The following is a 25,313-nucleotide window of genomic DNA, read 5'->3' on the forward strand; positions in this document are numbered from 1 at the left end:
CGAAGAACATCAAGTTTAGATTTCCTCAAAGTCAAGGATCATATTCTCAGAATAAATCAAGACCCATCGGGCCAAGGAATGAATCCATGTTTTAATTGCAGCAAAATGGTCATTGGAAAGGCGAATGTCCTTTCCTGCAACCAGCAAATGCTACAATGCAGTCTCATAGTACATTTGATACTCCGCTGCCATCACATAGTCAGGAGAATATCTACCAAACTGTGAGACAACAGCCTCCTACATGAAACACTCCTTGTCAACCACCAACCTGGCAACAAGATAAATAGGACAGCCTTGAACAGGAATCACAGCTGTTTCCTTTTACACCCATATAGCAGAAAGGACCGTTTGTTAACCTTAAAAACCAGGACAGTAACATCCCTTTCCTAATAGATACTGGAGCTACTTGATCAATGTTAAACGCTTCTGCAGCAAAGAATCTTCCTTTGTTCCATAACTCAGTACAAGGAGTTAGGTTATCAGGAGTCTCTTTACACTACCTCGAGACAGTTTCAGTTCCTATTCAGTTAGGACCTCTGACAGACCAATAGGCATTCTCACTGGGGCATCTATATCTATTAATCTTTTAAGAAAATATCTTCTTTGCAATTTGCAATGGTACAATATACTGCACACTCGACAGGGTACATTTAAATGTTCCCAATGAGTGTCAAGTAATGCAAATGTGTGCTGTTGCAGAAACTCTAGATGAAGATATGCTTTTCTCTTGCCTTGCTAACACAGAATTAATACAGCCATCAGATTTAGAATTACTGAATACAGTTCCTTCACAGCTGTGGACAACCCATGAGAATGAGGTAGGACTTAAATACGCTACAACAGTACAAATCACTTTAAAACCCCACAAACCTTTGTCCATGGTAGCACAATATCCGCTTTCTGCAGGAGCAGACGCAGGAATTGAGCCAGTTATTTATTATAACAAGGCATAATTATTCCTATTAGCAATCCCTTGTAATATACCTATTTTACCTGTACAAAAACCAGGTAAAGATTATTATAGATTTGTCCAAGATTTGAGAGCTGTAGATGCAGTTGTTATGCCTGTTTTTCCTGTAGTACCTATCCCAGTAACTATCCTTAGCTCAAAACCTCCTCCTGTTACCACCTTTTTGGTTACAAATATTTCCTCAGCGTTCTTTTCTATCCCAAAAAACCCTGACAATCAATATTTGTTTGCATTTACTTTCAAAGGACAGCAATACACTTGGATGTGTTTACCCCAAGGATATGTAGAATCACCTACTTTACTTTCAACAGAAATGAAAAAAAAAAAAAACAGATAAAATACAACTACTTTCTCGGTCTATGTTAATACAGTATGTAGATGATCTTCTCAGCGTCTATATTATCTTATCGAAGTGTCAGAATATCGGATCTGATATGGCCGACACCATATAATTGAATTCTGAAACATTGAAAGATAAAAAAATGCCTAAAAACAAAAATAAATAAAAACTTACTTTTGCAAGCATGGGGGCAAGCCACCCTGCACACCCCATGTGGGGGGTTGTGCCCCCCCACTTAAATATATCAACTCCGAGACTGCACTACATTGAATAAATGGAAATCTCCCCTTACGGAGATTTCCATTTAAACGTTCAATGTTTTTTGCTTTTGCTAATCTGGTGCCGACAATATCAGCTTTGATATTGTCGGCCTTCGACAACGTGAAGTAGACCCTCTTCTCATACCTTCCAATTCTTATACTGACTGTCAGACTGACACTATCTCCTTACTAACTAAATTAGCTGAGTTAGGATTTAAAGTGAACTAATCTAAGCTTCAGCTCTGGCAATCTCAAGTCCAAAATGCACAACATACTATACCTCCTGTATCACAACTATTCATATGGCACCCACACCTACTACTTTAAAACAGCTTAGGGCATTTCTTGGTCTAACTGGCTATTGCAGACACTGGACATCAACCTATGGTGAAACAATTAAACCTCTATTAGAAGTATCAAAAAAGGATGCACCCGAGCCCCTTCCCTGGCACTGATGCCAAGAACAAGCTTTTATACAGTTAATATCACTTCTTTAAAATCCTCCAGCATTAGGATTGCCAGAATATTTAAAGGTTTTCTTTCTTTTCTGTTGTGAACTTAATAAGGTAGCATTAGAATTATTAGCACAGAACAGAAATGATGGCCTTAGACCAGTTGCTTATTAGAGTACAAACCTTAATCTTGATCCAGTGGCAGCCGTACTTTCCACTTGTCTGACAGCTATAGCTGCAACTGCTCAATTAGTAGACATGGCAGCAGCAGCACTTACTTTAGGTCATGATACTTTTGTTGCAGTTCTACATGCTGTTAACTTTATTGTTAAGGACTACAACACAGTATCTTTCCGCTTCTAGGTTTTCCAGATATGAGCTAGCTATACTTAATAATCCCTCTCTGCAAATTATTATATTCACTCCTTTAAATCCAGCTTCACTTGTACCTATTGCTGATGAGAGTGAACCTTATGATTGTGTTTTTATTGTTAACATGTGTTTCCTCCTAGACCTGATCTTCAGGATACTCCTCTGCAAAACCCTGAATTAATTTTGGTCTTCAATGGGTCACACATCAGAAAGGAAGATGGTCTACTGACAGCTGCATTTGCAGTCTGCAGTACTAATCAAGTGTTACTGACTGGACAACTGCAAAAATGTTTCAGCTCAAATAGCTGAGCTAGCAGAACTAACAGAGGCTTGTAAATTAGCACAGGGAAAGACTGTTACTGTATACAGTGACTCTAGGTATGCCTGTAGTGTGGTGCACAATTTTGGTATGTTGTGGAGAGAAAGGGTTTTTTTTTACATCTACGGGTACCAAAACCAAAAATGCAGTGTTTATAACTGAACTGTTAAAAGCTTTGCTTCTCCCAAGGGAAATGGCTGTTGCTAAATGTGTTGCTCATGCATCAGATGATTCATTTGTAACAGCAGGAAATGCATTTGCTGATACAGCGGCAAAACAGGCTGCTTTATAAAATCCTGTCGAGGCTTCTTTCTTGGAGCCTTTTCAAGTTGAATGTGTACCTGTAACTTTTCAAGAAGTACTGTCTTTTCAAAACCATGCTGACAACTCTGAAAGGGTAAGGTGGATTCGTGATGGCTGCTGTTGTTCCCCTGGACTCACTTTGTTTCCATCCAGGTGGAAGGTTAGTAGCATCATGAACTACTTTACCTCATCTGGCATGGGCCCATCATTTGCCCTCCCATCTGTAAAAAAAAACGCTTTCATAAAACACATTCTAACAGATTGGTATGCACCTTATGTTTCTGAGGTTGTGCAGCATCTTGTACAGACAAGTAACATTTGTTTGAAGTTTAATATTTCTAAATCTGTAACTGTTCCATGCAGCATATTAAAAAGCTGTGGGGACATATTTACTGTATCCTGTGTGATTTCATAGAGCTACCATTGTATGCAAGGTTTAAATATGCATTAGTTTGGACTGATGGTTTTTCTGGGTGGGTAGAAGCATACCCATGCATCAAAAATGATGTCACTGCTGTGGCGAAGAAGCTTTTGCATTACTTTATACCTCATTTTAGGGTACCATGCTGTATTCAGTCAGATAGAGGTACTCATTTTACTAGTCAGATTATTCAACAACTTTGTAAAATCTTAAATGTATGTATTCAATATCATTATTCTCACAGACAACAGGGTTCAGGCATAGTAGAAAGAATGAACCAAACTCTGAAAACTAGATTGGCGAAGCTCCACTGCAGAAACAGGACTAAAATGGCCAGATGCATTGCCTTTAGTCTTATTTTCTATTTGCAGTTCTATTAGTACACCAAGAAAGTTTTCCCCTCATGAAATCCTCATGGGACGTCCCATGAGGATGCCGGCTACACCCGTACCTGCAAATCTTGATCTGCAAGTAGCTGATGAAACAATATTTACCTATTGTAAACAACTTGTTTATATTCTAAAGTATTTTCATTTGCAGGTAATTTCTGTTCATCTCAGCCTGATCCTGATGCAAAACATAATGCCCAACCAGGAGACTGGGTGCTTCTTCATTCCTTCTCGAGATGACATACACTCCAGCCATGGTGGAAAGGCCCATTCCTTGTACTCTTGGTTACAGCAACAGCAGTCTGACTTGAAGGATCTCCAACATGGATTCACATTTCACATGGCTGAAAAGCAGTGCCAAATGAAGAAAACTGACCAATACCTTTCGACCCACCCTATGCAACCCTGTCTGATGAACAGCCAGTTTCCTCTCATACCAGAAGGAGAACTAGAGGATAGAACCAGTGACTAATACCTTGAAAACATCAGTAGAGGAAATTTTCCCTGAGTCAGGTGACCCAGTACCGCTCATGGAATCTAATTCGAAACAACAACCTTTTTGGAATTTGTTTGGAGTGCAGAAGCAAACTATTTATCGCAAAGCAAACCTGTAATTGAATTCACTGCAACCTCGATCAATTTGTCATCAATGCCTAATTGATGCCATGATGACGGTAATCATTATTTTAATTCTTCTACTATAGTTTCTGATCCCTGCAGAAACTGCAAGTACTGCTCAGTTTCTTGACAGAAAAGTAAACTTTAAACAAAAATCCAAATTTTAACTCACTTCATGCCACTATGAACACATATGCTAAGACTTTAAATGTTAGTAATTGTTGGGTATGTGCCCCATATGCCCACTGCTTATGATGGAGGAATATCATTATTTCCAGTGTCAATAAGTGAAACTGGAACTGAAACAGCTTTCTCATCATTAATATTAGGTGATGCTTCATGATATAATGTCCCAACATTTAACACAATGGCTGCACTTAGACTTTAAGTAACTGTCAAGGGTCATACTTGTTATACTGGAGAAGGTGAACATGGCAAATGTAATATTACTCAGGAATGTATAACAGAAGTGCAGTAAAAGGTATGGTGATCCTGAAAGACTTTTTATTTTATTTGCGGTGATCAAACATATCCCAGGCTAACAGCAAACTGGTCAGGTGCTGCTATGTTGGAAGGGTTCTTCCAGCTATATGACATACAGATGCCCTGCCTAGTGGTAAAATTCATAATGTATGAGATATTCAGACTGTAAAAAATCCATTTGGAAAAGTACATGTGTCATGGATTTATCATCATGATTTAGAGCAAGTAGCTTTTATAGGACTTTCTCACATGGACCTTGGTGATGATGTTATTTCTGGAGCTGGCATATTACCTGCTTATGGAACTGTAAAGTGAATATGGGAACTAAGAAAACGTTATAAGTTAAAATAAGTGTTAAGTAATTCTACCTTTGAGACTATTAACCTGATCACTTTAGAACATAATGCCATGTGTGCTGTGGTACTTCAAAATCAAATGGCACTTGATTTCTTACTTGTGCACAAGGAATGCTGTTCGTTTACTCCTGATAATGTGCATGCCTAAATGGTCAGAGACAAAAGAAGCAGACAGTTCAAACTGGACTTGGTAAACTAATTTGTTTTCAGGATGGGGAAGTAGTTTATTAAAATTTATTATGCTTATTGCCATTAGCATTATAATTCTGTTTTTGCTTTTATTTTTATGTAAAACTTTAATAACTAAACTCATTGCATATAAATCAGGAGCATTGTTTCACGATTTACATATTGATTATTTTGAAAAAAGTATCATTTATGGATAAAGATGAAAGTAAAAAAGAAAGTGAAGACGAGAACTTAGTTTTCAAAGGTTTTGGGAAGATGTAGGACAACATATTCAATGACATGTATGTGATGTTTTCTCAGCATCAAACGGGGGATTGTAAGGAGTTAAAATGAAACTGCATGTGTATTCAGAAAGTTAGTGCATGTGTCACAGCACCATGGGTACAAACATGGAAGGATACAGATTGTTGTATTACTTCTTGCACCTGAGACAGCAATCTTTCTAATATGTCACATGATAGAATACAATGTTTCATACAATGTCATTATTTTATTTCCTGTGCCTGAGGCAATATTCTTCATCACATTTTCACATGGTAGAAGAAACTATTTCCATACTCAGCAAAATGTTATAAACAAGAACAAAATAAATCTATAATTAAACTGTGATATATTTTCATTAGATATTTAGTAAAATATTTGAATAATGAACTGTATTATAAACTGCATTAGATAGCATTTTTCTACTGGATGACTAGCAATACTATGTTTGATAAAGTGTGTTACTTTGTTGAAGATTCCTATAAAAGATTATGAATTATTTTGTTCGGGGAGGCATATTTTCAAGGGTATGCTCTCCCACACGTATGTTCATTTTATTTACTAAATTATTTTAAACATGCCAAGCACTGAAGTTTTACTTACTCATAATTTCAACCTTAACATGGTGTGTGTGTGTGTGCGTGTGTGTGTGTGTGTGCGCGCACGCGTGTGTATACATATATATATATATATATATATATATATATATATACATATACATACATACATACACACACATATATATGAATACCTTGTTTAAAAAGACATGAACAACTGGAAGTGTCTGAAATAAAAACTGTTTAATTTTTTAGCTGACACAGTCTGAAAAAAATGTCTTTATCTATTTCCACAGAATGCTGATGGCACAAGCTCCTTCATGGAACCACTAATCCTCATCCACAGGTATCACACAAAGTGCTGGGTATTCAGTTTGTCTGCAATGCGGTTGCATCTCTTTAAAAAAATAAAACAAAAGCCTTTTTTTTCTTGTAGCTTATTAAGCTGTCTAAAGTGAAACTACAGTTGCAATACAACTACAAACAGCAGCTGCTTGCTGTGAAGAGTGTAAAAAGATCCATCACTCCCGTGAATGGACATTTGTACAAAACCTTTAAACAGTAAACCTTGAGTCATGATGGTTATTCTCTAGCACTGTTAGAATTTGTATCATAATCTACAGAACGTCCAGATCTTCTTCGAGTAAATCTTCCTTGCGTTTGTCCAGGAAGCTTCCTAGCTTGTACAGCTACATCATATTTCTAAAGTGTAAACAATACTCTTTGCAATACCGCAGGTACATTAAACAAAGCCTTTCTAAAGGCACAATATAAAACCTATCAATGATTTTGTACTGTAATATGTTTCCCAAACAACACTAATGGAATTTCTGACAGACTACAGCTAGTATTCCTTTCTCAGTTTATACACATCTAGTTTGTAGATCTGTCAAACTTCTTGATGCATAAGCAATATATTTGCCTCTTACAGTAATTCTGCTCCTAGCCTGTTTCGACTTGTACCTAAGGGAAGCACTGTATGTAATATATCAAAATATTAAATGACAGTGTGTTAGCCAGTAGCCTGCTTACCATGTCAAAATTATAGGTTTTATCCAAAAAATCTAATCCCAAATTGTGTCCTTGTAAAGTAGCTTCCTTAGAGGTACTGTTATATCAGAAACCTGAGGTATGAACTATCCCCAAAAACTGCACTAATAAGGGTTTGCTTGCTGAACATTATAAATATACATAGCACATTCCTTGTCTGCATCTCACTGTAGCCCATTAGCTACAAGAAGATCCATGTAGAATGGTGTTCCCTCATGTGAAGATTGGGGAAGATGCGTGAAGGCTGCCAGCCTAGCCAAACAGAATCTGATACATAATTCTGGCATTTGTAAATATAAATGTAAAATACAGGCTTGTTTTTTTTTTTAATTTTTTTATTTATTTAACATTTGTTAATCGGGAAAGTCCGACTTGGAACGAAGCCAATTTTCAGAGGAGGCCCAGGGAGAAAGGCTCCACATGCATGTCTTTGTAACTTAACTTTGTAACTTTGTTTCTTAAATGAAAGAAAAATACTGTAAAATACTGAACTTCAAGACTGTAGCAACATTGCCATCTGCTGTAAGGAAAACTAAGTCAAGCATTTCAAATCTTTCTTTGAATTTAAAATGATTTCAAATCTATCCTTTGATCTGTAGAGCTCAAAATCAGTCTGTCTGAGCTAGCACATTCTTTCTATTGTTTTAAAGCTAAAGTTAAAGACCAGAATTTACATGTGGAATGTCCTTTATTGCTCTAAGTGTAAAAGAATGTAAATGCAGTTTCTGTGTGGCCTGGGAACCAGGAAGGTGTAAAAGATGATGTAATGTTTAGCACAACTGCAGTTTCAATTTAAACAGTGAGAACCAGAGATTATTAAGCATTTTGATCTTGGACATCTAACTCAGCACTGCCTGTTGTCTTAAGTAAGTTATCTTAGAAGTGTGTTTTCTTGTAGAAATAGCTAGGACTATAAAGATTAGACTAGGTGTTTTTCTGTTATGTCACAACTGTACTACTGAATTATTTTAAGTTTCTGTGTGATCTCTGAACTCTTGAATAGCACTGTGATGTAGTTGTATTGTCTTGTGTTTTTAGTATTTATTATTAAATATTTTTAAAACCTTTTAAACTGTGGCTGGTTTATGTAGAGATAAATTAAGCTCTAGAGTACATTGCATGCTTATAAGTGATCCTGGACTAAGCCCTTCCAATAAGCCTTGATTGCTTATGTTACACTACTACTGGATAATAATATTGCACAGTAATAATTGGATGCCCTTTTAAGGGCCTTTGGGTAGCTGATAATTATTAGCTGGTGGTAGCAGTAATTACTACCTTATAGTCTGGGTATAGGGGCATAGCTGGAGAATCTGTGTCAGCCTTTCCCAGGAGTATCTGTGAAGTTGTATAAATACCTATCTCTAAGAGTGTGTGTGTGTCAGCTACTTGGGCAGGGACACGAAGCACTGGTTGGACAGAGAGGGTACTGGAGGTTTTAGCTTGCCAGCTAGGCTGAGATCTGGACCCTATAACTGTGCTAGTGGGGAGTCTTATTGGGGACCTGGGGAGCAAGGAAGCGACCAGCCGTGGGCTGACTGTGATCTCTATGTGCTCTTAAGGGAAAGTATTTGTTATCCTTTCCTTATATATGAGACGCCCCCTCTGGTGTTAGCGGTGAGGACTGAGACTCCTTGATTGCTGGGCCAGGGCATGAGCGTCACACCTTACAATCCATTTGTTAGATGTTATGGGACTGTACACATTCTGTCTTTGCTCACAATAGTTATAATGCTGTCACCTCTCAGTAAGCTCAGTCTGGCTGACAATCACTACCAGTTGTTCCATATGCTTAAGCATTTGTTTTTTTTTTCTCTCAGAACGATAGGTATTCTGTGTGGTAGATGTATAACAGGCACAACTTTTATTTTTAAACATTTTTATTTAACATGATACTTTTAAAAAGTGATAAAGATAACACAGAAAGAATGTATTTCCATTACTGTTTTCATGCAAGATACATGTTTTCTTTTTAACAATTTTCATTCACTCCAATATTGCATACATTGCTCAATTCTTGCCTTCCCTTAAATTTCACTCCTCTTCCAGAACATTGTGCTGAATGTATTGTTCCCATAAATCCCTTTTATTTTTATGTAGTTTTCTAAAGATCCAACCTCCAGTTCTTTCGTCTCATTTAGACTATTTAATATTTTAGTTACTGTGGTTTAGATTTTGATTGTGATTTTCTAATAATTACTATTTTAGCAGCCAAATAATTCAGATCCTACAGCCCAGTTCAAAATAAGCATTTTTTTACTTACAATCATCTGTTCCTCATCATTTCTGACAAAGTACTCTATAGAGAATATTTCAAACCTGACAGCCCATTACATTTTCAAAAATATGTTCCCAATTATCCCTCTCTTTACCATCACACCTCCGGCAATTGCTACCTATCAGAAGAAAAATTCTTTGAATTTTTCTTGGTGTTTAAAATTACCTATACAATCCATATATTATCCAATAGTACTGTAACTTCTATACAAAATGTTAAACATTTTGAACTTTGCTGTATACTTGGGAATATGTCTTCCCACTGCTCCTTTGTAAATTACTTTCCCAATTTTTCTTCCCAATATTTTCTAACCTCTTCTGACTGATTCTTATAGTTATCATGCAATATTTTATATGCCCTACTAACTGTCCTTTTTTAACAACAGCTTCTGTTCTAGACTCAACTAAAAACTCAACCAGAGGTGGTCTTAAACTTAGCACTCTCCTATCCCTTTCTCTTTGCCTATACTCTCTTATGAATCCCTGGTATGAAATGCAGTCTCTAACCTGCAGTCAGTGGCCCCATTCCACTCTGTTACCTTTCCCCAATTATTTGCTCCAAATACCTTGGTTCCTTTACTAATTTTCATAAAAGTGTCATCTCTCTTTTGCCTATTTTCTATATATATATATATATATATATATATATATATATATATATATATATATATATACCCTAACCTACACTCATCCATATTGGTAAAACCTTTCTCCATTCCAGTGCTGGCTGAGATTGTATAATACTTTCTACTACCTTATAAATACAATATTCTGTGTGGTTGCTGTTATTCTCCTTATGGGTCTGCAATGAAAATCATATCATCTCCTTATTTCTTAACTCACCCTCATTTCATCTCCATTCCTTTCCACTTTTATCTATAACTTTCTGCTTGAGTTATATATATGAACATATCTTTTCAAATCAGGTAATCCTAAATTACTTTTCTTTGGAAAGAATCAACTAATCCCACTTAACTCTTGCTTTCTTCCCCATATGGATACATTCCATCAACACTTAATTATCATCCACAACTTCTCCTCTGGTTGATAAACATGTCTGACTTCTATATAAAACTAAAGGAACTAAAACATCTTCACTGGCTGTATCATACTATTCATATTCATAAAAACTGAGAAGCTGGAAGCTCTTGATTATCTTTGTTTAGTCTCTTCCCACATATCATTGGCTGCCATAACAGAAGCCTTTTTAATCCATACTCCTAAATACTTCACCTTATAGTGTCCCTATAAATATAAGACAATACCATTATGCTTTTACAACTAACCAGCTCTTCTCTGACAAAGTTAAAATGATTCCTTTAAGTATATGGGTAACAGAACATTCCAAATTAAGTCCTAAAATACCAATTCAGATTCTAACATTGGATGCAAAGAAACCAATCAGTCCTAATCCACTGTATCATATCACAGTTTCTGCTTTTGACAGCAGATATTACATCAAATCATAGTGACAGGACTACTGTCACAAGATCTAGGCATCCCAAACAACAAAATTTGAAGAAAATAAATAGTCAACCTGGAGATTGCAGGAATATAAAATGCCATAAACTCTAGTCACTAAGCAGGACTCCATGGGTATAATTCATAGAAAGCCACACAGTAACATAACTCATAATGCTCAAATAAACCAATTTGTGCTGCTGCTGAGCAAAAAAGAAATTCATAGATGTGCAAGCAATACACAGTGCTGACTCTAATTAAAACGTCACTTGCATATCTATGAATCAAAATGATTCTATGAATCAAAATGATAACAAAACAGTCTGTACTAGCAACCACTCTCCTCTAACTGCAGTCGCAACTTTGGGTCGGGGTACTAACTGGTATACACACACACACACACACACACACACGCACACGCACACGCACACGCACACACGCACACACACACACACACACACACACACACACACACACACACACACACACACACGCGCACAAAAAACCATAACAGTTTTTTATTTTTAAATGCACCTGCTCTAATTGTAGTTTGAAAGGTATTTTTGACAGCTGTCAGACTGTGGCATGACACCTGCTGAGGCAACTGTTAAACTGACTGTCATGTGCCATAATTTTACTGTTATTCTGCCAGCTGCCAAAACAGCTTTTAAACTGCATCTTATGGAATCTATTCTGACAGCTGTCTGCCTGGTGCTTTGATATTATGCTGTACAATCCAGAGTACTTCTCTGACTGAAGCTGTGACTATGGGTATGGGGTCCCAACCAGTTCTGTGACGGCCTGAAGTTCCCATTAGAGATCAGGGATGGAACTAGGCTTGCACATACAAACACACATCTGTACATACAGACACACACACACACACACACACACACACACACACACACACACACACACACACACACACGCGCGCACACACGCACGCATGCACACACACACACACACACACACACACACACACACATGGACATGCACACAAAGATCTACTACCACACATTTTCACAAACACACTGCACAACAGTACTCATCTGGATCAAATCTGAGCTTAGACTCCCACACTGGAGACAATACCTGCAATTCAGCTACTAGCTTTGCAGATACATTGTTCTGGCACTGCTCTGCATGGATCTTGTACAGCACAGTTGTCTATGAATCCCTGCACTATGAAAGAATCCTTGTATGACAGTGAGCCAAGGACATTATTTCCACAGGTCATGCCCACGGATTAATATATTTACATATGGCTCAAACATCTCCCCATTTAGTGGGTCAAATCACAGACAACTGCATACCATGTAAAGCTATTTACAGAGTTTTTCATCATACACAAGGTATTTTTGGGTTTCAGCCTAATTATCAGATTAGTCATTCAAACAACAAAATGCCTTACAAAATACATCAAAGCAATACAATTGAGGACAGTACTCTACTTAACACCCTCCAAACCAAAACATATATTTTGTAATGGAAGTACACTGAAAAACTACCAAAAGCAGCATCCACAAGTGTGGAATTTTATATTTTAATATTCTAAACAAATTAACAATGTTGTTCACTCTCTTTTGAACACAGAAAGAGTGCTAGAACTATGAAATTAAATTGTGTACGCTATTTCAGAAAGAGCTCTTGTTTTCTCTATCTAGAACCTAACAGCAGAGCAGACAACTTCTTAAAAAACTGTATAACACAGATGTTGAGTACTTGACCACAACTTTGACAACTGTTGTATAACATCAACAACACACCAACTACTGTATTTAACCCTCTTCCACAGACAGAAAAAAAGAATTCTGCCACAGCTCAGAACACATGTACTGGGATTTCTAAAAGCTGGTAGCATACTTAAATTGGTATACAAAAATGTTAATGACATTGGCTTTCAAAAAAATCCATGCTAAGATCATTAAATTGATCCAACACTTAAGGATCAGTATGCAAACCTCTGTGCTTCTTCAGTGAATTCAGAGTTAGAATTTAGGTAGCACTTATTCCATTTTTCTTCAGGTAAGCAACAGGAACCCTTTTAATTCTACTCAAAGTTCAAAATATTACTTTGCATGTGTTGTTCCCACAATTCCCATTTTTCTATGTAATTTGCTCCTACTTCACTTCAAGTTGTTTTATTCTTGTTACTCCATTCACCATTTCTAATATAGCTGGTTTAGACTTTGATTTCCATTTTTGAATAATTGTTTCTTTTGCAGCTACTAGAATTAAACCCAGCAAGCCCTTTACTACATCTAGACAATTCTTAATTCTATAATCATAGCTAAAAAAATCACTTCCTTAATTACACCAATTTGCTCACCCAGTATTTCTGTTAGTGTAGTCTGTGGGGAAATTTTAAAGTCTGCCACCTTATTACACTCCCAAAATACATTTTACCAATTACCACTTTTCTTCCCCATCACACTTCCAGCATTTACTTGCAAGCTACCTGAGGAAAAATACATCAAAGCACTGTAGTTGTTTGGGGTATAAAATACCTATGGAAATACTTCCAAGCAAAGATTCTAAATCTTCTAGACTTTATTGTATATTTGGGCGACATACATGTAGCCCCTTGTTTCTTTGTGAATTACTTATCCAATCTCTCTTCCCAGTCCCTTCTAACTCCCCTCTGACTGATTCCTATAGTTATCATGCAATATTTTATATGCCCTACTAATTATCAATTTTTTAAAAGGCAGCTGTTCTATATTCTACTAAAACTCTACCAGTGTTGGTCTTTCACTTAGAATCTCCTAATTCTTTCTCTTTACCGACACTCTGATATCAATCCTTGATAGGGAAGGCAATCTCTAGCCTGCAGTATAAATGAATTGCTGACCTCTTCCCATTCTATTACCTTTCCTTCTCTAATTATTTGCTCCCAGTACCTTGGTTCCTTTGCCAATTTTTTTCCCAGTAAATCCCAATTTCCTTTTACCTATTCTCTGCACACCTAATTGTAGTCCTCCCAACTGGCAAAATCTCCTTTCTCCATACTTGTGCTCCTACTTTATGAATATAACATTCTGTACAGTTATTGTTATTGTTACTCTCCTTAACAATCTGCAAACAAACCCCCCAGTCCCTGTTTATTTCTTGAGCTTCCTCCCTGTTTCACCATTATCCCTTTCCACTTAAAATAATAGCTTTCTTCTTGTGCTATGTATAAAAACTTTACCTGTGCAGCTCTGAAATACCACTTTAAATCAGGCAATCTCAAACCACCTTCACTTGACTGTTGCTCCCCCCCCCAGATAAAATCCTCTCTTTATTCTTTATTAACTGCAATCGCCAACTTCTCCTCTGGTTGATAAAAATATGCCTGACTTGTGTTTAAACTAAAGGGACTAAAAACAATTTAACTGCTTGTTTCTTGCTATCCATATCCATAAAACTGAGCTTTCAGTTTGCCAGTTTTCATTTAGTATCTTCCCATGTACTATTAGCTACCACAGCAGACTCCTTTTTAATCATACTTCTATGTACTTCATTTTATCATGTCCTCATAAATGTGGGTATTGCTGAACCAATTAGTATGTGGATACATAGTTTACAGCCACTGCCTTTGTTTTATCTTCATTCATTTTATAACTTAAAAAGACATGGAAGCTATCTCAAAATGTTCCACAACGCTGAAATGTCTTGTTTCTGGTTTTATCAAGTATAAAATAATACCATCTGCAAATAAAGCCAACTTTTCTTGATTACCATACCAATTATATTCTTGAACTTCTGAGTCCCTTATTTTCTTTGGCAATAGTTCTAAATATAACACAGATACCAAAGGGAAAATAGGACATCCCTGCTTGGTTCCTCCGCTTAAACAGGACTTATTAAACAGGACCCCCCCCCCCGCCACAACACACACACACACACACACACTTTAATTTTCGTCTCCAATCCTTCATATATCCTACTAATCAGCATTATAATTTTATCAGGGAATACAAATGCTTCCATTGTCCTACACACATAATCCCAGCTTACTCTGTCAAATGCTTTTTCTGCATCAAGACCCACCAACAACAGTGGTATTTTCTTACATTCTGCCTCCGCCTTCCCTCCACAAAACCACAGTGATCCATATCTATCAATTTTGCCATCACCTCTGCCAAGCTTTTAGCCATTACAGACATTTAAACACTTTATAATCATGGTTTAGAATCCAAATGGGCCTATATGAAGCTGAATCTGACAGGTCTTTACCATCTTTATGTACTACAGCCACCAATGCATTCTTCAAGGATGTTGGTGCTTTTTATCTTTTTAAAATACTGTTAAACAAAATCTTCCAGATCTTTATAACTTTCTTTCTCCTAGCTTCCAAATGTCCACAAGAATACCATGTATTTTTGGGGACTTTCCTACAGATTGGTTATACATAACCATTTTGTCTCATCCCCTCCTATCCTGTTAGTAACTGAGCCTTGTCTTCCTCTAACACTGGCACATGAATTCTTCCTAAACATTTCCATTTGTAGTTTTTATTGAGTTCCACATTTCTCTGCCTTATATACATTTTCATAATTTTCTGAAATATTTCTAATATCTCTACAAGATATCTGGTCATTTTCCTTGTTATAGTCTCCCTAAGCTTGACAACAACCCTTTCTACTTTCTGCTGCCAGAGCTGTTGTGCTAAACGTTTTTGTGCTCTGGAGTTATTATCGAAAAACAGTGGCTTAACAGCAATCTTTCTAAACTCATGCATATTATTGAGGCAGTCCCTTATTTTCTCTTTCGTACTTTGTAAATGTACCTCTTCTTCTTCTGTTAGATTCCTCCTATTCTGCAATACATTAACCTTCGACAGTCCCTCTACATAACTCTTGTTACTTCTTAACCACATCTCATTTTCTTTTATTTTAACCCTATTTTTAAATTCCACTTCAATTTTGTCCTGTTTCCCAGCTACATTTTCAGAAAGATTTCTGCCGTCTCTAATAACTCCCAAATAATTTCCACTACCCATTCCTTAAATTCCTTTCTTTTTAACAGGCAGAAGGGAAGCATCAGTGTCTCATTTTTACTTCACTACTCTGCATTTTTATTTTAGTTATTGTTGGCATGTGATCTGAAATAGTTATTGGATGTGTATCAAAGCTTTCAATTAAATGCACACGCTCCTATGAAATATAACTTCTGTCTAGCCTAGCTCATTTTTTGTACCTTGAGGAATAATGTGTAAATTCTCTCCAAACTCCTCCTACTGACTTCACATCTTCTATACAAAATACGTTCATAAATTTCTTCAAAAAAAATATCCTCTTCTATTATATTTTCCCTTCTAGCCCCCCCGCCAATACACCCTCACTGTTGCAAATCAAATTCCAGTCCCCACCTATATGTAATACGCCATGCTGAAAGCTGATTATTTCTCCCAGAAATTTCTTAAGCTCTACTGTAGCAAGTTTAGGTGGAATACAAACATATGCCAGCATAATCCTCCTCCCTTTCCAGTACCATCTTACTACTACAAATCTACAAGTATTATCTTTTTCTTCTTCTATCACTACTGAAACTCCTCTTACAATCAATTTAAGTAGTCCCCTTTTTCTTTCACAGTTATTCTGCTGAATAACTAACCCAAAATCATTTTTTAATCAAATTTATATGCTCATAGAGTTCATTACTCTTTCATTTTTGCATATATCTGTGAGACCATTCACATTTAAAGATAATATGAAAAGTGTCATTATAACAAGAAGTTATTATTTCCGCCGGTGATGGCTAACAACTTTTTTAAATGTCTAGTTTCAGCTTCTATGTTACATACGTACACTAACGTTGGCAGGTTGATCTTTTATACAGTTGTTTGCCATACCCATTTGAAACTATGTCACAAATTACAAGACATTTTATTTTACTGAAAACCTTCAAACAAGAAAACAAACACACCCTCAGAACCTATTAACTTAATATTAACACACATAACTATGTACATCTTCAGATAATGAAGTTAAACCCTCCTAATAGGATCAACTGTCCCAGACTGACAGCTACCCTCACAAGCTTGAATTAACCTATAATGAAGCTTATACATACTAAGATGCATGGTACATGGCCTGAGCTTCTACTTGCACTAATTGCTGTCCGTTTTTACTTGCACTAATTGCTGTCTGTTTTTGTTTTATCTTTGTTCAATCTCATATGTAGAAAACACCTTGAATGCTTTCAGAAAATATTATCTCCTAGCTACTGAAAGAAAGAAATGGTCTGTTTTTATTGCACTTTATCAGACTGTCTCTACAGAAACCTGAGAAGAGGATACATAGCTGCTCTTCACCAGAAACCTTCCACATTGCTCTGTGAAAATTTATGTGCTAGAGGAAAGCTTTTCATTGTATTCACTGTTGTTTTATTTATTTGCTTCCCCTTAAAATGTGTTATTAAATCAAGCCAAGGGCCTTAATCGAGCCATTGCCCTATGCAAAAGTATGAAAAAGCATATTAGTTTTTCTTATATCATGCTATTTTGTCCAGGCTTTCTTCTCTTTTTACAATGCAGAGCTTACATTTCTTAAAAGTAAACAAGAAAAAAAAGAGAGAAGGAAAAAATAGGGGCACCTGTTTACTTTCGTATGCCTATTCACACAAAAATAACTAAAAACGCTTTACTTAATAGCATGCAGTGTATGTCATGTATTATAAAAACACTGCTAAGAACAAAACTTTGTTTTACTTATGGTTAACTCTTCCCCTCTCCTAAATACTCTTCCAAACATTGCTGACCTGAAGTAGGGCATATGCTTTACAGTCCCCTACAAGGACAACAAAGTCAAAAAAGTCCAATATGTCCAGGTTTTCTTGTTCCATCACATTTCAGAAATGTAATTAATAATTTGTAATCCCACATTTATTCATCAATTTCAGAGTTGCTGGTTTTCTTCCTGTTGATCTCTATATCCCAACTCCAGTCTCTAGTTCATTTCCAAAGTACTCCTGGTTTTACTAGTCAACTTTTGTGCTTTTTTCTGTCTCTCAGGCATTTCCATTTGGAACATAGGAAAATGTATCACTGGCATAGTCTCTCTATGTGCTTTATTTTCATAAGAATAAGAAACAGAATTCCCTTCTGTTTGACAGCTCACTTTTGTTGGACAAACTTTTGTATTTCCTCCTTGGCATGTTCGGCATCAAAAAATGATTTTGACCCACCAGGAAAAAAAATATTCTGAAAATAGTTGGATACAGCAAACTTGAGTCTCACACCTGCTTTTGGACAATCTCTGATTGCTGAAATAAATGTACTCCTCTTCTGCCTTGTGTACAGTGAAGTAATCATTTTCCACAAACGCTTTACTGTTTCCCACTTTTAGTATGCTGTCCTTCTGTCACAGTTTTGTCAGAACCAAATCATTCTGCTTTTAGGATTGCACCTTTACTATTAAAGGCCTGAGCTGCTTTCTTATGTCCAAGTTTGAAGCATACTCATAATATGCCCTTTCAATTAAAAACTCCGGCTGTGGAATACCAGTTCAGTTGCTTATTCGTGCTTTCATAAAATTAATACAGACTGTTCCTTGTTCCTTGATATCGTGGTGGTACAGAAGTAGCGTTGTTGCCTCACAGCAAGAGGTTCTCCTGTTCGATTCTCGGCTGGAGTGCCTTCTGTGTAGAGTCTGCATGTCCTCCCTGCAGTCGAGTGGCCTCCAAAAGACATGCGTGAATGGGCGTCGGTCTGGCAACTTGGCACCATAAAAATCTACTGCCAATCATTAGCAGACCGGAGTTCCGCTGTAGTGACCCCTAACTGGGAAAAGCCGAAAAGACAAAAAATACAGATTGTTCCTTCCAGTTTCTCTGGTACAGCAAAAAATCTCAGGTTTTCCCTATGTCCTCTATCCTCCAATTCTACCATTTTTGAAATATCTCCTCTTGGGCAGTCTTATACTCAGCCAGCTTTTTTTTTCATTTCAACCATTGATTTTTGCAGTTTTATCAGCTCATCTGAATATCTGTTTAAAGCTTCATTTGCCTAGATGTCAGCAAAAAAAAAAAAAAAAAAAAAGTATGAGAACTTGAAAGAATATCAGTCACAGAAATGAGGAGAAAACACTGGCTAGGAAGAATCTTGTTGCCGTTCAGCAAAAAGCAGTTCAAGATGCAGCTTTGATACAAGACATGACTTCCAGTAATGTAGAGGAAAAATAGGTCAAATGTGCTCAGAGCTGATTAAAAGAAATGAAACACTGAAGGAGTATATTAACTGAAATAATAAAAGGCAGGGAAAATGGAAGAAGCTTTAAACAGATATTCAGATGAGCTGATAAAACTGCAAAAATCAATGGTTGAAATGAAAAAAAAAGCTGGCTGAGTATACGACTGTTCAAGAGGAGATATTTCAAAAATGGTAGAATTGGATAGCTTGTTTGGATAAATTTTAGTAAATGGCTAGCCATTTAGTAAAATTTATCCAAACAGACTAATTCACTTGCTGTCTTTTCTGACTTTCCTATTTTTACAATAGGAGAGCTGAAATTAAGCTGTTAGTGTGCAGCCATCTTGAAAGTCAGGGAAAGCAGGTACCCTTGGCAAATCTTAATATCCTGATATACCCACATTTTCATACCATCTCACTGGAACATGGAATGAAATGACTACACACATTATTCTTTATACTACTCTAAGAAAGACAAAGTATCTTCAAAAGAACTGAGTGTTTTCAATTTTCATTTGGGTCCACATCTTTTGACATCAAGACCATCATAATAATCTACACAACATTAGAGTAATACGCTTCCCATTTTTCAAATAATGAAATCCATAGTACTGCCATTTACTCATGCTAAACTGTCCACCTAAAACAGACCTGGAAGTTGTTGTCAACTCTAAGCTTTCACCATGGTTAAAATTCATCCAGCATTTTCTAAATGCAATGCCTCCAAATCAATAACAGACAATGTGGGTTATCCACCTCTATCCCTCAGATCTGGCATCTCTCACTTAGACTGAAGAAGGTTTCTGCTGAATTGGACTTTTAAAGTTAAATACTAAATAACTCTGTTTAGGGTCTCTTGCAACGTACGTTTGGTGTTATGTCTCATTTCTTTATATGACCAACAGTTTATCATTAAAACATCTCAACATACAAAAAGGAAATAAAAGAAAATTAACTCTAGAACCCTTCCCAAAGATCAGCTGCAGTTGTACTGAAATACAAAAATCAGGATTAACAGGACAGTCTGAACTACATACATCTTACATAATAGTTTCATCAGAGATAATGGAATGGCAGATTCAAACACATACTGATAAACATAATCTGAACAGAACTAAACTGCACCTGTTATCAGGTTGAGTTGAGTGGTTATGTTGCAATAATGGCATACATAAAGCAAACACAAGCACACAGTAGACAAAGTATGTCAACAGAAAACTGCAAAAAAACAAATATACAAGCTAAAAACACAAATTTGAAAAACACAAAGAGGCACAGAACTCATACATGATGGCCTTCAAGCTGTTAAATCTTTCCAGCTCTAACCCGTGGTGGCTGCTGTGTTTGTTCTAGTGTAAAACTAGAGCATAAAAGCATTAAAAAGTGCATAAATAAAAGCTGTTATGTACTTCTCTAATGTCAGGAAAGTGTGTGACTAGCTTATTTGACCCATTTCAGAGCATCTACAACCTATTACATGTTCACAATATGTAGCATTTGATTATAAAAATAAAAAACAAATGAGGGGCAAGTTTCTGTTTACCTCCACCTTCTTGCAAGCCAATCCGAGTTTTCCTGCCTCACGCTCCAGAAATGTCAGAGCGGCATCTAGAAATAAGAAATCACTTAGTTAAGAATATCAATTTACTTTAAAAAACAACAGCTGCTGAAATTAAACTGATGCAACAAGAATGCCTCCGTAAATCCCCAAACATCACAAATCCATCTAGAATTATTTTTAAAATAAAATACAAACATGTCTACAGCAATAATGCAGTAAACAGATTACCATCTTAGAGGCATCAGTTTTGTCATACAAAGTTGTTCAATTAGGCATCCAATGATGGCAATATAATATGTGTGTGTGTAGAACTTCTAGTGTGATGCTGTGAGATTTAATAGCAAGGTCTATCCTAAAATGTAAGAATATGTTAGGGAAAGGTGAAGAAGGAATGAATTTAATACAAAGAAAGAAGCACAAAGGGTTGTTTGAGAAATAACTAAAATAATGTCCTGCTACAAGAAAAGCAGAAGAATAAAAGGCTACAAAGCATGGCTACAGTAACAATTTCAGCAGAGAAGATCAAATTATTAAAGAGAGAGTTGCGGAAAGCAAATAAAGATACAAAGAGGCTCAATATTTCCTGCTGGACAACAACAAAGAGTAATGATAGTGGCAATGGAAAAGTTAAAATAAAAAAGTAACGTAAAAATAATAAAGCACAACAGATGTTGGGCTTACTGATCTGCTGAAACTGTAATGAAGACTGGGCAGATTAAATAAATAATAAAGTTCAGATTATGACAGAAGTATGGAAAGGACATACATGGGTAAATATTACGCAATGAAATATGGAGAGATAAATGTTCTGAGCTGTTGCATGCTTCTAGTACAAAGGAGTTTACAACTAATGAAATGCACAGCTAAAAGGAGCAAAATGGTAAAACTGCAACTTAAAATTAACACAAGACTAGTTCTCTGAACTATCAGTGAAGAACAGCATTCCAGTAAGAAATGAATATGGAGAATGCTTGCAGGGACTGGAAATGAATGACAGATCCTGACTTTATTGGTAGTGGTGTGGGAATCTATCTGCTGGCAATCTGAAATTGTTTTTGTTGTCAATGCTATCCAAAACAAAGGACTAATACCATGCTATCAACTTACAAAATTATCTAGGCAGTTCCAGCACAAGTGGTGAAGAACTATAGAGCACAGCAAGACAACAGATGTTCAATGGTGTCATCACTTCCTAAAAAGTAAAAGGTCAGCCAGAATAATCCTTAGTTAATAAGTTGGCCAGAAAGAATGAGGAGGACCCTAGAAGGTAAAAGAGAAAGAGAAGGAAAAAATAATATGGTAGTCTGGAGAAAAGGTTTGCTACACAAAAAAGGACAGGGTTGCAGTCAACAGAGTAAGACAGTTCACAGCCAAAACAACCTTCAGGTGTAAAAATGAGGTTCAAAAATTCAAAATATGGAACTTCAAAACACTGAAATTTAAGACCGACACTAAAACTAAAAGAACATCCATAATAATTTTTTGGCAATTCACTGGGGGGGGCACCCAAACATATCCATCCTATTTTCTCTGTGCGGCCACAAATTCTCTAACCTCCAAGTCACTGTAATGTGGGGGATGATTACTAAAACATTCAGATTTGAAATTTCACACCACAAAATGTCAAGACTCAACTGACAGCAGGAATGGTAAACTGAAGAAGAAGAAAGCAGAACAAGCTTTTGATGTGTTTGGAGAGGTTTGGAGGTACTTAGCAAGGAATAAAGATCTACCATTGCTTTGTTACATCATGGATGTTACATGGCTAGAACCGAACTGCTAAACCAGTTCCCATCAAACAGCAGAATGGGGGAGTGAAGTGAAAAAGAATGTTTGTCCTCAAGTGAGGTAAATGTACTACTGAAGATTTTATAGAAAGGTGTGACTGAAGACAGAAGCTGAAAATATAATATGAGACAGAGTTATTAATGGATGTGGACAGAAGAACCATCCTAAGTTTTATAAGATAAATGGCTGATGAGTGGTGAGTATGAAGATTAGTAACGACGACTGTACTCAGACACCAACTCTGAATGTAAAAGAGGGGGAGAAATATCAGAGTAAACTGAGATACAACAGTGAGGAACAACTGAGCTGCAACCTCAATTACAGAAGGACAGGAAAAGATGATATAAGAGTATATTAGCTTTATAAACACTACATAAAACAGAGAATACATTGTGCATCTTCTTGGAAATCTGACCAATATGCACATAAATGTCTTGACTCTACAAAATATTCCAAAATGAAGACTTTTTAATGTATATTTATGATGGAAACTAGTACCATATAAAATTTAATACAGTACAGCTAAAAGACTTTATAAACTAATTATATGTATATATACATACACACATACATACACACACACACACACACACACACACACACATAGGGTCTATATCAGTCCGTCGAAACGGCTGACAATAGAACACCATATGTTCGAACTGTGAAGTTCGAACACTGATTATCATGAAGCCGCAGAACACCAAATTCTTTCCCAGGGAAAGAATTTGGTGGGCCGTTTCTGTGGTTTCGCGATTTTCAAGACTGTGGTGGAAAGTTATGGGTCAGATTCAGGTAAGTGTGCGATTGTGTGGACATTAGGGCGCAGGTTGGGTGAGCTAGGGTTAGGGCATGGGTGAGGTGGGTGTGCGATAGTGACAGACTTTAGGGTTAGGGCGGGATAGGTGAGTTAGGGTTAGGGTTAGGGCGCAGGTCAGGTGAGTGTGCGAAAGTGAAGGACCTTAGGGTTAGGGTTTGGGTTAAGGTAAGTGGGTAGACAGTGTTATGTACAGTTTAGTGTAGGGTTAGATGTAGGATTTTAAGTGTATGTGTGTGGATTGCTGTTTATTTGGTGTGCTTGTGTTATGTGTGTGTTTCTTGGAACAGTGATTTTTTTCCCTGGGAAAAAAAAATCACTGTTCTAAGACTTCGATGTTTTTGCACTTCGTGGTTCGAAGTAAGAACATATGGTGTTCGAACTTCAGCCATTTTAGTGAACTGATATAGACCCCACACACACATTTATAGATATATATATATATATATATATATATATATATATATATATATATGGGTCTACTTCATTTCACCTAACTTCCAATTCACTGACTTTCATTTCACTGACCCCATTTCACTGAAATTTCATTTGACTGACACTTCATTTCACTGACAGTTCATTTGACTGACAAGTATTATTAGCAAGAAAATGGAATATGCCCCCTTCCCCACTGTAGTGCGACCCTGGAGTTAGAATATATAGTTGGGGGGTGTGGGGGGCACAGCCCCCCACATCGGGGGTGTGGGGGGCGCAGCCCCCCCACTTCATTTCATATGATATTGTTAAGTTTTGATATAATTCAAAACCACTGCAGACACACCAGAAAATTATTCTTATACCACAGAAAAAAGACTCCGCAGCAACCCTTGAAGAATTTAATCCACTTGAAAGACAAAAATTCACAATAACAAAATGTGCAAAAACTGGTTTTCTTATCTCTAGCGCCTCGGCAAAATAGCCTTTACAGAGTAAAAGATTCCTTATACTAACATTCAGGACTCTATATATAATAATTCAAAACCCCTCCCAAGTCAGATACAATCAATTATTCAATTAAGACAAAAACTGAGTTAAAAAATATTAAAGTATAAAAAACTAACTTTTTTTAAAAAAATTACAGCCATTAAAGTAAACTTTTCCATGAACAGTCATAATTCAATCCATTTGGTTTGAGTGTATTGAATTTTAATATAAAATACAATTCTTTTTTCCTTAATATTTGTTTTATACATTTATCATTCAAATATTTTGTATTTTCAATGCTATCCAACACTGTGACCCTAAGGCCCTCATTTCTTCCTTCATGATGACTATGAAAATGAGCAGCCAAGGGACTAGTTTCCTTATTATTTGTAATGTCTCTGACATGCTCTTTAATTCTACAGGCTAATGTTCTTTTAGTCTCTCCCACATAAAACTTTTTGCATGGGCATTCAATTCCATAAACTACTGCTACTGAATTGCAGTTGTAAGTTCCCCTAATAATAAAAGGAATACCATTAATCTCATCAAATTGTTGTACAATAAACCTACAAATGGTACATTTACCACATCTTTTAGTTCCCTGTTGAACAACTTGTGTATACATCACCATATTTGCCATTTTAAACCGGCTATGCACCAAAAAATCTTGGATATTTCTACCCCTTTTATATGAGAAACTAATATTTTTATCAAACAAATAGTCCACTTCCCTTTTTAATAAATTCCAACTACATGTCACATGTTCCTTAATATATTCTGTTAATATAGAGAAGGTAGACACAAAGTATACAACATCTTTTGACTCCTGGGGTGTATTCCATGTTCCCCCTTTATTATATTTACCTTGATTTTTAACCTTTCTTAAACTTTCTCTAAGATTATATTCCTCATACCCTCTCAGTTTAAATTTATTATAACTTTGTGTGTATTCCTCTTCTTTAATTATAGGGTTAC

At 36.3% G+C, this 25,313-nt stretch overlaps 1 protein-coding gene across 1 annotated transcript in view; it reads right to left on the bottom strand.

The window, feature by feature from the left end:
- The window catches only part of ACY1 (aminoacylase 1), a 1,669,107-nt gene that overhangs the window by 1,199,117 nt on the left and 444,677 nt on the right, over nucleotides 1–25,313 (bottom strand). The window contains exon 3 of the mRNA XM_044078190.1: nucleotides 20,795–20,859. Within this exon, the coding sequence (XP_043934125.1) occupies nucleotides 20,795–20,859 (65 nt within the window). The remainder of the gene's footprint in view (nucleotides 1–20,794; nucleotides 20,860–25,313) is intronic.

Source organism: Protopterus annectens, chromosome 7.part0 (genome assembly GCF_019279795.1).
Source record: "Protopterus annectens isolate FY-2018-M chromosome 7.part0, PAN1.0, whole genome shotgun sequence".
In the NCBI taxonomy this organism is placed as follows: domain Eukaryota; kingdom Metazoa; phylum Chordata; order Ceratodontiformes; family Protopteridae; genus Protopterus; species Protopterus annectens.